General features: G+C 36.8%; 1 protein-coding gene across 5 annotated transcripts in view; it reads right to left on the bottom strand.

Annotated features, from left to right (window-relative positions):
• The window catches only part of LOC150089898 (TOX high mobility group box family member 3-like), a 284,523-nt gene that overhangs the window by 37,166 nt on the left and 232,969 nt on the right, over window positions 1-14,388 (bottom strand). For all 5 annotated transcript variants that reach the window (XM_090389696.1, XM_090389695.1, XM_090389694.1 and 2 more), the window contains one exon: window positions 13,118-13,296. In XM_090389696.1, the coding sequence (XP_090245822.1) occupies window positions 13,118-13,296 (179 nt within the window). The remainder of the gene's footprint in view (window positions 1-13,117; window positions 13,297-14,388) is intronic.

Here is a 14,388-nt window from a genome sequence, read left to right as displayed (position 1 = left end):
AAGTCTAATTTCCGCACATCTATTCTACATCTGTCTTTTCTTAATTTGAATTTATGCCCCCTTAGGTTTGTAATCTGAACAAGTGGAAGAATCCCATCAGAATTCAGCGTGCTCAACCCATTCAAGGCCTTGTACACCTCAATCAGATCGCCATGCAGGTGCCTAGTCTCCAGCCACTGCAATTTGCAGAACTTAAGCCTCTCTTGGTAAGAGGATCCCTTCATTCCCCCTCACCAATCTTGTTGCCCTTCTCTGTACACACTCAAGCAAATCTACATCCTTCCTAATATGAGACCTCCGGACCTGTATGCAGTACTCAAGGCATGGCCTGACCATTGCCTTATACAGAGGAATAATCACCTCCTTTTCCCTGCTAGCAAAATTCCTATATATCATTGACAAAACCCCATGACCTGCCCTGGCAGCCTGTCTGCATTGCTCAGAAAACTTCATATCTGACTGCACAATTACTCTCAGGTCTTTTTCATTTTCTACCACCTTAAGTGTAGTCCCACACAGTTGGTACGTTTCTCTGGGGTTACTTCAATCCATATGCAGTACTTTGCATTTGTCATGGTTAAACTTCAGTTGCCACTTCTTAGCCCATCTGCCCAAATTTCTAGATCCTGTTGCAATAGCACAATGCCATTACTGTCATTAACAACCCTGCCAACCTTTGTATCATCTGCAAACTTCGACACTAAGCCGGATATACCTTCATCAATATCATTGATAAATATACAAAACAACAGTGGATCCAACACCGAACCCTGTGGGACTCCACTAATAACATTAGTCCACGAAGAGCAGCACCAATTGATTACCACCCTCTGTCTTCTCCCACTCAACCATCCTTTTATCCATTGTAGCAACTTACCCTTAATACCATTCTGCTCCAATTTGTACAATAGTCTTCCATGCGCAACAGTGTCAAAAGCTTTCCTGAAATCCAAATACATGATATCAAAATTATTTTTTGCATCCAGTTCCTTTGTAACCTCATCATAATATCCTATCAAATTTGTCAGACAAGACTTTCCCTTAACAAACCCATGCTGTGTCTGAATTATTGCTGCAGTCTTGTCTAGATGATCCTGCAATGCATCTTTAACCAGCAACTCCATTATTTTACCCGGAACAGAAGTTAAACTAACTAGTCTGTAATTACTCGTGTCACCCTTCGATCCCCCTTTGTGAATTGGGGATACATTTGCACATCTCCAGTCTGTGGGGGACTTCCCCCTGAGTCCAAGGATGCTCTCATAATTATGGCTAAAGGTTTGCTTAGTTGCTTTGCTGCCTCCTTTAATATAACTGGATAGATCCCATCCACCCCAGGTGCTTTTCTTATGTTTAACTTCAACAATTTCTCCTCCACTTTGCCCTCAGTTATTACAAAATCATTAAGCACCCTGCTACAATTTGATAACCTTGTGGCATTTTCAAACCTTAATAACTCCTCATGTGTGAATGTATATGCAAAATACTCATTCAGTTTGTTTGCTATCTGAGCAGGATCACCAGCAGTCGAACCATTGATATCAAGCAGACCAATCAGCTTCATCCCCTTCCTTTTAAAGTTTATATAAGTAAAGAAATCCTTGCTGTTTTTCTTAGCATCTTTTGCCAAGGATTTCTCGTAATCTGCCTTCGCCTGCCTAACCTCCTTTGTGACCTGATTACAGACTAGCTTATATCTGCCATAGGCTTCCGAGTCGCTTGATAATTTATATGCATCCCATGCATTTTTCTTCTCTGTCACGAGTCTCATTAGTTCATTTGATAACCATTTAGGCCTAAACCTTGAACAATATTTCTTAATAGGTAGGAAACTTTTAGTAGCTTCCACAATTAATTCCTTGAATGCTTCCCACTTAGAATTTACTGTTGGTAACATCGTCAGTTGATCCCACTGTACAGAATTTAAAAACTGTCTGAGACCACTGTACTCACCTTTACGGAAGCAAAAACCCTTTCCTTTACTCCTGATGGTAATTATATCTTTAAGTAAATCCCACATCAGTACACTATGATCACTGCCCCCTAGTGGTTCCTTTATCTGCAAATCCTTAATACACAAATGATCACTGCTGATAACCAGATCAAGAGTATTACCCTTTCTGGTTGCTTCTCGAACATGCTGCTGCAGAAAACAATCATCCAATAAATCCACAAAAGATGTACTAGTGTGTGAGTGACCAAACCACAAGTTCCAGGTCGGAATGGCCACCGCATATCCCTGGAGCAATATGGCCTTAGTTGCTAATGCTCCTAAAAACCAAATAACAACAACCTCTACTTCTGGTTGTTAAAATCAAGGCTCCAGGAATGTAGCCGTACTTGAATTATGACCTATTTTCAGGAATGGGTTAAGCTATGAGGGTGACCGTTATTTTCTTTATATTTTAAAGTACATAAAAATATCAAGATGTTAGTAAGTGCTCTTTTTTGGTGTAACATTTCATAGAACAACTGGCCAATGCATGCAAAACACTGGTTGAAAACTGTGTAAACAGCCATTACAAACAGCCAAAACAGCAATTAAACCATTAGCAAACGTGTAAATTACGTTTGCTATTGACAGGCATTAGCATAGGCTTTGTGTGCCAGTTATACCATAAATGGTACTGGTACCAATGATGACTGTCATTAACAATTCTTTCCACTAATATAACCTTACCTCTGAGACACAATAAATTTAGATGGTTTTTAGATGGTATGTCTGAATACTTTGGCAGAATAGAGGATATGTCTATTTTGTATATACCCTGGTGTTCAAAGAAAGTGCATCCCCCTTAAAATTGTAATTGTCGTCCGAATAACGTAAGTATATGGCAATATTTCTTACAGATTGCATCAGATAAGATTGACATGCGTAGGTGATGACATAATATTGCTTTTATTGTTGTTGTTGATATGGGGGTTTGATGATGCATGAGCTACTTTGGCTATAACGTGTCTATTCCTTTATTATAAAAAGAAATGAGAAAGTTCATAAATTCAGAATTGATTAAAAAGTCCAGTTTGCTTTAAGAAGTTGAAAATTTTGGAAATATCTGCATCATCTCCAATGAGATTCTCTAAAGTTATTGGTCTACCAAGATTAACCAGTGATTGCAGGGTTGAAGTTCTGTCTTGTTCATAATAAGGGCAATCAACCAGAATGTGTTTATACTCAGATTTATATTACAAAGTAGACACTGTGGCGGACCGTTCCCTGTGAGTAAACAAAGGTGGGTCAGATAAGTATGACCTATTCTTACCCTTGAAAGGACTACTACTTCTCGTCTTGATGTACAGACACTGGAGTGCCAAATTTCTAGATCATGTTTAAATTGAAAGAGTTTATTATTAATTTGAGAGTGCCATATTGCTGTCCATTTTGATAGGCATGCAGCCTGAATGGTTAATGCATAGTCTGATAGCAGAACAGGGATATTAGTTAAGTCTAAGGTAGTTGGATTTTTTGCAGCTTTATCAGCCAGTTCATTGCGTTCTTCAATTTGTAGTAATATGCTTTTTATTTCGTCTAGAACAGGATGACTCTTTATCTAAGGAGTTACATAAAGCCAAGATTGAGCTGAGGGAATCAGTGTAAATAACAGATTTTAAAGCACAGTCAGAAGAGAGATTTTAGCATTAGCATTGGCAGAGGCATATGATGCAAGAAAGCAAGCTTATGCAGCATCAGCCAAAAAAAGAAAAAAAAAAAAAACCACTCCCATTTCACCCCTCCGTTCATTCGAAATACCTGTCCAGCTGAGCCTTAAATTTATTTAGGCTATCAACTTCCACAACAAGGAACGGAAGTCTGTTCCACCAACCAACTACCCGCTGGCTAAAGGCAAATTTCCGCACATCTATCCTACATCTGTCTTTCCTCAATTTGAATTTATGCCCTCTCAGGTGATTATTCTGAGCAAGAGGAAGAATCCCATCGGCATTGAGCATGCTCAAACCATTCAAGGCTTTATACATCTCTATCAGATCACCTTGCCGGTGCCTAGTTGCCAGACACTGTAATTTGCAAAACTTAAGCCTTTCTTTGTAAAGCAACAGTTTGTTCCATTCACTAATCTTGTTACCTTTCTCTGTACTTGTTGCAGCAGCTCTACATCGTTTCTTAAAATGAGGCCTCGAGACCTGTATACAGTACTCAAGTTGTGGCCTGACGATTGCCTTATACAAGGGAATAATCACCTCCTTATCCCTGCTAGAAAAATTCCTGTATATCATTGACAAGCACCATGAGCTACTCTTGCAGCCCGTCTGCACTGCTCAAAGAACTTCATATCTGCCTGCACAATTATCCCCAGGTCCTTTTCATTCTCTAACACTGTCAGTGTAGTACCACAGAGTTTATACATTGCTCTGGGGTTACTGTTTCCCATATGCAGTACTTTACATTTGTCAATGTTAAACTTCATTTGCCACCTCTCAGTCCATCTGCTCAATCTTTCCAGTTCCTGTTGCAGCAGCAACAGGAACTGGAAAGTTCCTGTTGCTGCTGCAACAGGAATGCGCAGGAACTGGAAAGTTCCTGCGCATTCTGCCTTGGGGATTGCTGCTGTGTTGCGTGATGACCAAGTGCAAGCTCTAGCGTTGATGTGGGCAGCTGAGAGCTTGATGGGCCCCTCAATTTAGATCCTTCGAGGGCATCCACCCTATCCTTCAAGCTCTCATATAGGCCCATAACAACGCTGAGTTGTCGCCTGATTTCCCTACACTCCTTACATTGTGCGCACACACAAAGACATTCCCCATGGCAATATCATGTCCCGTACCCGATTGCTCCACAAACATCAAGCAAGCAGTGCATTTTAAAAGTCTGTGATTCAGAGGGCAACTGCCACCCCCTCAGTTCTTCCCTGAGCCACAGCACTCCCATTAGCTTGAGCCTTTTGCTTTGCTGCTCTGGTCTGAGCCATGATTTCGATTTAATTTCAATAAAATTTCAATTTCAGTACAAAATTATAACCCTAAACTTGTATCCCAACACAGTTATAACGCTATATATATTTTTCAGTATCGAGTATTATCTATGAGTTCCGTTTATATAACTTCCGTATCAAGTTATGTATTAATTAATTATGTTACGTTTGTAATCTAAGTCGTTATATGTATTTATTTAAAAAGTACAATTTAATTGACAATGAAGTTTAACAAGATTAATAGATTTTACTGATTAATTGACAATATTATATTATATACTATACTATACTAACGCTATCTAGTTCGGGATATGCCGACCGGGCTAGCCGGGTGGGTAAAGCGCCTGCCTGGCAACCCAAAGGTCACGGGCTCGAATCCTGCCTCGGGCTTGGATCAAAGTACTGCAAAAACCTTGGGAGGTGCATCATGGCCACAGAAGCCGATGCGCCAATAACTACCAAAACAAAAAAAAAAAAAAAAGTTCGGGATATAACATTGTATCGTATAACAATGGCAGCAAGTTACGAACGGCAAATCTACAGACACTTAAGTATTAATTTACTTCCAAATCTCGCTGTCAATTCAGAATAAACTAAGGATCCTGACTAGGTCTATAAGCTACTTATAGAAAATAATTTAATATAACAATTAGTCAAAGCGGCTAAATATGGCTAAAAAACTTCTCGTTCAGAGGAGCTGCAACTTGTAACACGTGGATTTGATACCATTACCGATACTAAGTAATACCTACAAAATCTCTATCTAAGTTAAACTTTAAACTAAGTATCGTAGCTAGGAATATAAAGCTACTCTATAAAATAAGTTAATATGCCAATTTAAGCTAATAAAACAGAAAAAACTTCTCTATTCCAGGAGTAGTAAAAACTTCGCCTGCACAAGGCTACACTCGTTCTCAAGGCTACTCTCGTTTTGTAAAACTAGTTTGATTGCATATAATTCAGCTGAGAAGATACTGATTCAGATGGCAGGGATGCTGAAATAACGGTATTTGGAAACACTGCAGCCACTCCAACGTTTGAATTAGATTTAGAGCTGTCTGTATAAATTGGAGAAAAGTCAATGTATCTTTGAGTGTGAACTTCGTGAAGTTGTTTGATATTTGTAAAATGTCCTTTCCCCATTGAGAGAGGTAAGTGTCACAGGTCGGTATAGGAGGTGGAACCCATGGTGGTTGAGTACAAGTTGTTACCTGTTGTACAGAATGCATGGAAACATGCCAAATTTGCTTCAATTCAAGAAGGCGAAGACCAGCTGGCTATGCTTGGTTTATTTCTGAAAAGGTTTTCTGATGGTGAATTGAACAGGTATGACTGAGTCAGATGCATGGCACAGCTTTGTATCTTGGCACCATACTTCAATAACAGTGTTTTCCTACGTAGAGTTAGTGGGGGTTCGTGGGCATCAATGTAGAGACTATGTGCTGGTGATGTTCTGAAAGCACTGAGTGAAAGTCTCAAAGTGCTGTGCTGAATTGGATCAAGCCAGTGCAATGCACTCAACCTGGCTGAATCATAGATGGGAGCTCCATAATCAAGACGGGATCTGATTAATGCCTGATATAGCCGAAGCAGAGATGTACGATCTGCGCCCCATGTTTGGGAGGATAAAGCTCTGAGTATATTTAACTTTTTTAGACAGGAAGTACATACATTTTTAATATGGTCTATAAAATTTAACTTGTTATCAAGGGTTAATCCTAGAAATCTGATGCTATTTGCGACTGGGATGGAGACATTATAAATTTGAAGTTCAGAATCCGGATGAAGTTTGCGCTGTCTACAAAAATAGATGGTAACTGTTTTCTGCTGCGAGAGTCGATAGCCATTGAGGCTGGCCCACTGTTGTATTTTATTAAGTGATATCTGGAGCTGCCGTTCAACAGACCTCATGTTTTGGGAATGGCAGGAGATGGAAAGATCATTTGCATAAAGGTAGGTCTCAACAGTATTTGGAAGCTGATTGGTGATGGAATCTATTCTAAGAGACATAATATTGCATCAGCTGTTACTTTCAGCTATATAAGCACAATCTGCAAGAGTTGCAGTCATTGCTTGCTTGTGTCAGGATGGCGAGTTACATGCGGTTGACGCCACTAAAGAAAGAGTGTTATTGTTGCTTTACGTGAGGAAGGATGTTCTTCCCATCATATTGCTTATAGAGTGTTTTGTAATCGGCGAACAGTGAGTAGATTTCTTTCCAAACTCAAGAATACTGGTTCTGCTGGTAGGAAAAAAGGAACTTGACATACACAATTCTCTACGGCAAAACAGGACCGCGTTTTGAAGCACTTATGCCTTAAAAACCTTAATGCTTCTTCATCTGAGCAGAGAGAATGGGAAGAACATACAGCAGTGGTATCAAGTGCAGTAACAGTCAGAAGACACCCACTTGTAGCTTGTTGTCCTAAGAAGCCCCTCCTCACACAAAAAATGAAAATGGCCCAATTAATTTGGTGTAAGGAGCATGTTAAATGGACCCCCAAGCAGTGGAAGTTAGTTATTTTCTCAGATGAGAAGAAATTCGACCTGCATAGCTCTGATGGGAGACAAACGATTCACCATAGATGTGGTGAAGAATACCATTCAGACTGTATGGTGTCTACAGTGAAATTCCCTACTAGCCAAATGATATAAGGGTGCATTTCGTATTGCGGAATAGGTCATCTGCAGTTTATAAAAGGTTCTGTAAATGCCAATGGATAGCTTGGCAGATATAGCCAAGATATATGTTCAGATATAGCCTTCAGATAAGGCTATATCTGAAGGCAAACTGCTACCAACCATTCAACCTGTGAAGTAACTGCATCTTTCAGAACGTCTCTGCTTCTTGTCATCAGGTGAAAAGTGTAAGTAGGCACTTCTGTAGTTACTTTAGCTTTATTTCTGCATTAGAGGTTCAACAGTAATGTGTTTACATTTGTTATAGGTGAAAAAATGGTTGGAAGAATGGTCCATTACAAGTCTTAGCTAGCCAGGAAACAGCCCGGACCTGAATCCTATAGAGAACTGTTGGCATCGTGTGGAATCTGCAGTTGCAAGAAGAAACCAAAGAGTCTTCGTGAACTTCAGGAAGCCATAATTCGTGTTTGGAACCACGAACTATCAGTTGATTATCTTCAGAAATTGATCTTGTCAATGCCTCGACAGTGTGCTGCTGTCATCAGGGCCAGAGGGGGTTCAACTATATTAGTTTGCACTTGGTGAACTTTTCATTTTGTTTTCTATTTAAAATGATAAACTGAAGCAAACTGAGGGCTTCTGATAACATTTCAGCCGTAATTGTAGTGTTTACCAAAACTGTTGTATAAAGGTTGCAAATGCTCATTTTGGAATATTTTGAGAGTACCTGTCAAATATTACTTGGCTTTGCCTTAACTATTAATAAATATCTTTGTTTATATTTCTATTTGTGATGTTAGTCATTAACGTACCATACCATCGCGAAAAAGGGTTAGAATTGTGAAATGCCTAGGTGATGCACTTTCTTTGAACACCAGTGTATAAGACGTAACCAAGAAAATAAAATATAATATTTTTCATCATAATAAATGTCATGTATTTGAAATGCAACTTTTAGCACTGAGTGGTCAGCATACACTTTCCTAACATGTTTACTGACTTCTATTTTTTTTATTTATTTTATTATATTATTATATTACAGGTGACCCCCACTTAACACTGATAATTTGTTCCGGAAAAACAGAGCACTAAGAATATGGCACTAAGCGAGTGCCATATTCCCATTAAGTAACAAATATGTACTGTATTTGTGAGTTGCAGTCTATACCACGTGATATTTCCTAATCAATGATAAATGGTCGTGAAAAGATGCACAAATGTCAGTCAAAATATTTAATATTCAAAAATTTGTACATATAAAATATTCTGCATTACATATGTATATAATTATGTGGTATGTAACTACATTACGTATCAAAATTAAACTTAAAATGCCGATTAAAATCATAAAATTTATTAATCCAATGGCCCTGGACTGTCAAGTTTTCATATCTTTGGTCAATTTTGGGTTGTAGTTTGGCCTTTTTCCTGGTAAACTAAAATGGGTTTTAATTTAACCCCCCTCCCCAAGCATGTTTTTTTCCTTAGCATACCATGTTTTTTTCCTTCTTTCGATATGAAACTTCTTTTAGGCATTCATTTCCAAAAAAGTCCTGGTTCATCTATGCTAAAAACTTGTTGAGAAGTATAACAATAATTATGAGAAGTATTTCAATAATTTTAACAAGGTCGTTTTTGAAAGTTTCATCTTCTTCTTGATCTGCACTTGAAAAAGACTAGTTAGCTTCTCCCTGGATTTTAAATCTTTCGAACCAGCCATTACTAGATTTAAATGGTTCCACATGTTTTTTTGAGGTGAGCTTTCTCCAGATCATTATATAGGCTAATTGCTTTTTCTTTAATAATATTTAACTTAAAAGAATTCTGCACTGGACATTATCTTCAATAAAATTATTTAGGTCTCTCCATTTCAATCATAATAGCCGGTTTAGTTGCTTGCAGTGGAACAGCTGTCTTTCCCGCTGCTAAAATTAATTCTTTATTTTTTATAATTGTTCTTACAGTTAAACCTGCCAGTTCTAAATTATTGCACACATCCACTAGTCATTGACCGGAATCAATTCGCTTCAAAACATCTAATTTAATTTTCAAATTCAGTCTTTTTTTTACCTTTGTAGCCTTCGTACCACGTCCAGACGTTGCTTTTTCATTCTTATCCGCCATTATTAACTCTTCAAAAATGCAGCTGCGTTAATTATGATACAATGTTCAAGTAAATAAATAAATCTTTATTGTGAAGTAGAATTACAGTACAATATCCCATCATGGCGACGAGTGCCAAGGGTTGACTGGCGCTCGTCCGTTCGTAAACTGTCCATTCGGGACGATGTCTAACACTGTACTGAATGATGACTAGACTCCGGATATATGCCTATAAAGCAAATATTACAAGCAATAAACTTGATCATTTTTTAAAATGTTGATCTCAGCACTATGTAACAAGTCACTGTACTGCAATTAAATTACTGTGGGAGAAAATTTCATTGAGTGTGGGAAAATTAAGTCAGCATGGGAGACGTTTTAATGCTGTTTAGCTATTCATTATCAAGCTATCGACTATATCAAATGAAACATTTTCGTTAAACTTGCCAAAAATTCAATCTGTACGCTGATAAAAAAGAGCATTATAGTGAGATACGGGTTATGATATAAGAACAGCGTTATAGCAAATCAGCGTAAATCGAACTGCATTATAACAAGGGCTTGCTGTATATGTACAGAAACAATATCAGTAGTTCACAGTTGTTTAATTATACTTCTGAAGAAGGGGCTAAAACAGCTTCTGATATAAAGCTACATTACAATATCTTTTTCCAAATTCTAAATCAATATCAGTTCTACTCAGCCACAATGCAGAGTGGTCTTTAATTCCCTACATTATTTAGAGGAAAATGTGCTCTTTAATGTGATATCTGATATCTGTTTTGCAATATAGTAAGACATGATTAAAACACTACATATCGCTCATTTCTCTGATAGTGTGTAGACTAGGAGGCATTACAACAGGTAACAATCAAAAGATTTTAGGTAATTTAATTTTACAGCAGTTGATATAAAAGAAACAAAGATATACATAAAAAAGTGATCAAAAAACTTAGCATTCCTAAATAAATAAATTTGATTCAATTTATTCAGCAGTTACATATTAAATAGAATGCATAACAACCAGTAGCATACCTACCCTTTTTCGAGCCTGGAGGCAAAGAACATGTTTGGGCCCCCACTTAATTAATGAAAATTGCAAAATTTTCATTAATTAAGGCCCGGAGGCAATTTCCTTGCCTGCCTACATGGTAGCTATGCCACAGAGATATATGCCACTGGTAACAACTATACTCCCCTCACAACTTTCCATAAATGTCTACAAGTGATAAAACTGATAACATTCTGTAATCTTATTGAAAGATTTTCTCCATTCCTGAGAATAATAAGAACAAAAAGTTATCATCTATAAAATCTGATGGAAACATTTCATTGAGGGCATAACACTCACAGGGAGCATCAAGGTCTAGCCTAGCCACTTTAATTGTTATACACCAGCAGAAGTAACAATCCAATCTATAATATTTTTAAATGTCACATAAACCAGATATAGAAATAAACTACTACACTGTTCATAGTGTCTATGGTTAAAGTGCCATTTTTTAAGAGATAACTTATGCTGATAAAAGATGATGCCATCACTTAATGTTACTGTTGTAGAGTTTTAGATGCATTAGTGAGACTTAGATCATATTATATATTACGTGCATATTAAAGTGTGTACTCAAGAGCTGTTTTGCATGCTGAAAAACCCAAAATAATTCATGGAGGAACCCACCCCTTGCCTGAGATCAGCTAACTATACCCTTGATTCAAGCAGATTTTAGAAATTACTTGTCTATGACAGAACTCAACCAGGGACCCAGACCTTTCCAGATGAGTGACAAGTGGCAAAACCACTATGTTGGCAATGAAGTCAAAATAAGAAAAAATTTATATTTAAAAGCATTTATGTACAAATGCTTTCATTTTTATAAAACTAAATGTAACAAAGAAATTCATCCAAACAGAGCCTGTTGCTATCTAAAATTTCTAGGCAGGATTCATCCAAGTAAAAGGTAAAAAGGTAAAGTGCAGCCATTATCAACCCACTGCAGGATGGAAGCCTCCTCAACAATTCATTCTGAGGGAAATGGACCATAATCTGCCACGCTGGTCCAGTGCGGGTTGGCAGATTGACCGTATTCAGCAGTCAGGGGGCTTGAACCCCGGTCTACTCAAAGAGTGTGTACTACTGCACTCCCGCTCCTGACCACTCGGCTATGGAGGCCGTATTCCAAGTATAGTAAATAAACTCACTCATGAAAGGGTTAAGCTTTAGTGGCAGTAAATATAAGGTTCTGTATTCAAGTCATAGTAATTTCAAGTTAAATTATCAATACACTACATTATACTGTTGATAATGATAAAGATCTGTTATAATACAATGTGATATGGAGATCAATCAACAATATACTACGGTACAAAGACAGCACAAGGAATACAACTGATGATATACATGAATTCTGCCAGTAGAGATAAGCAAGTCTTTATCATGCTACACAAAACTATAGTCAGACCACACCTTGAATATGTATATAGGCCAAGAAGCCTATATACAGTATTTCCAAGAAAGTAGGTAGGCTTGTTTCAAAAGGTACAAAAGACAGGCAATAAGATTAGCTGTTGATGCAAAGAGATATATGGGAAGAAACTCTGATCCTGCAAAAGTTTGGAAAAGGCATCTGCATGAGGATCTGTATTAGGTGTTAAAAAAACAAGTTTTAAAGTTCAAAAATCAGCAAAGGTTTAAAAGTCTTAAACAAACTTAACAATGGAGACATATTTTCTTTCTCTTTCTTAGGATAATGCAAACAAGGCTGTTAAAATTAAGGAAAAATAATTGTAGACTGGATGCAAGGAAATCTGTCTTTAGACAAAAAGTAATTAACTTACTGGAACAAGTTACCATCTGATCTTGTAGAGGCAGAGAGCATATACATATTTAAAGAGGGATTAGATAAATATTGGGAAGAAGTAAATAAAATATAAAACTTGGGAGACATTTTACTTTAAATTTTATTTATTATTATTTATTTATTTTTTTTTTTTAATGGGAGATTCCATAAAAGCTTTGTTTCATTGCATAATTCTGCCATATCAGCATTATGAATCTTTCAATATAATCAAAAATTTATTTAACAGCCATTTTTAATTCAGGGCAGGTCTCTCTCTCTCTCTCTCTCTCTCTCTCTCCTCAAGTTCTAAATACAAATACGTTGTTAATATCATCTATTATTTACATTTATTTCATCCCATTTTTACAACTTCCTGTTACTCAATTGGCTAATTTAAGAAAATATATATATAAAGTCACTATATTGTAATACATAAGGGCTATTATGGAAAATTTATCAATTTTCCATAATAGCCCTTACAAATTCCTATTTGTTTTACACTATTATCTAATTTATATGAAATTAACAGCAACTTTTAAAGTAACATAATTGCTTATGAAACTGTAATCTATTTTTTAATTTATATAATGATTTATATATGCATACCGGCAGTGTGAAACAACACATTCACTACTACAATATTCTCTGTCCCAATCAGTTGATTCGACTGCTGGATTTGGGCAACCATTCCTCAAGCAGCTTTGAAGTGCAGACTGGGGAATCATTCCTTGGGAAACTGCCATGCCCTGATTACCAGAGAGAGACATTTGATGTGGAGGGTGGGGCTATAGAAAAAAAGTTTTTCAGTAATTTAAGTATAAATGTTTTTTAATTTTGATAATATTTCTATTTACAAATATTCCAGTTTTATACTTAAGTTTAATTTGATATTTTCAGTAACATACAAAAATAAGCAAATTAATTTTTTTTTTTGTATTATTTGTATTATGGTTTGTTTTTTGTATTCTTCAGCAGTACTGGAAGGATAAATGAAACTTAAAAAAAGTTACTTATGCCATCAACTGATGAGTTTACCTAAAACAAATGGCAGCACTTAAAACTGTTCCACATTATATCTATCCACATGTGCCCATTACTGCTAACAAGATGTCACAAAATTGGCATATGTTTGGGTTAGCTGTTCCACAGCACAATTGAGCTGAATGAATGAATATATGTCATTCATTCAGCTCAACCATTCATGTTGTCCCTTTACGTACTCCTAAAATAAGTCCATCAACATTAGATCAGTACTGTTTGTATTCTCATTTGGAAATCCAAATTGCTGATGGGCATTTTTCTACTTCCAATGACTTTCCGGAAATATCAACCTCTGAGTTGTGTGCAAAGTTTTGCCAAAATTTAGCACACATATCTCTGTTTTGCATCTATTTATAAATTCATTCTGATGGGCCTGCATATGCCCCAAAAATGTAAGGTATTATCTTTAAGCTATCATCAAACTCAAGTATGCTTTGGGAACAACTATGTGTTAACCAAAGTATAAAAGGTTGAAGAGTGATAGTCCACAAAAGAAAGGGCTGGATTTTTGGGTTATTTTGAGTAAATAACCAGCAGCATTACAGCTGCACAAGAATATCATGTCTGTAAATTTTATATATTCTATGAATTCTAGATTTGTGATGAGAAACCCAGGTTGCCACAGGTAAATCATTCAAGTATGCTGGCAGGAACTGAACATTAGACCTTTCCAAATGAGCAGTAAGTGGCATAGCTGCATTGCCAGTGAAGAACACTGAAGAAAGGCTGGGTCTTTGTAGTACCTGACAAAACTAGATGGTGATGACCTTTATCATTTGATCTTGGATAAATACTACATTGCTTATTGAAAGCCTGAAGTGGCCAAAACAATGTTT

Source organism: Mastigoproctus giganteus, chromosome 2, assembly GCF_048544385.1.
Source record: "Mastigoproctus giganteus isolate SK-2022 chromosome 2, ASM4854438v1, whole genome shotgun sequence".
Classification (NCBI taxonomy): domain Eukaryota; kingdom Metazoa; phylum Arthropoda; class Arachnida; order Uropygi; family Thelyphonidae; genus Mastigoproctus; species Mastigoproctus giganteus.
This window is presented reverse-complemented; position numbering and strand designations above follow the sequence as displayed.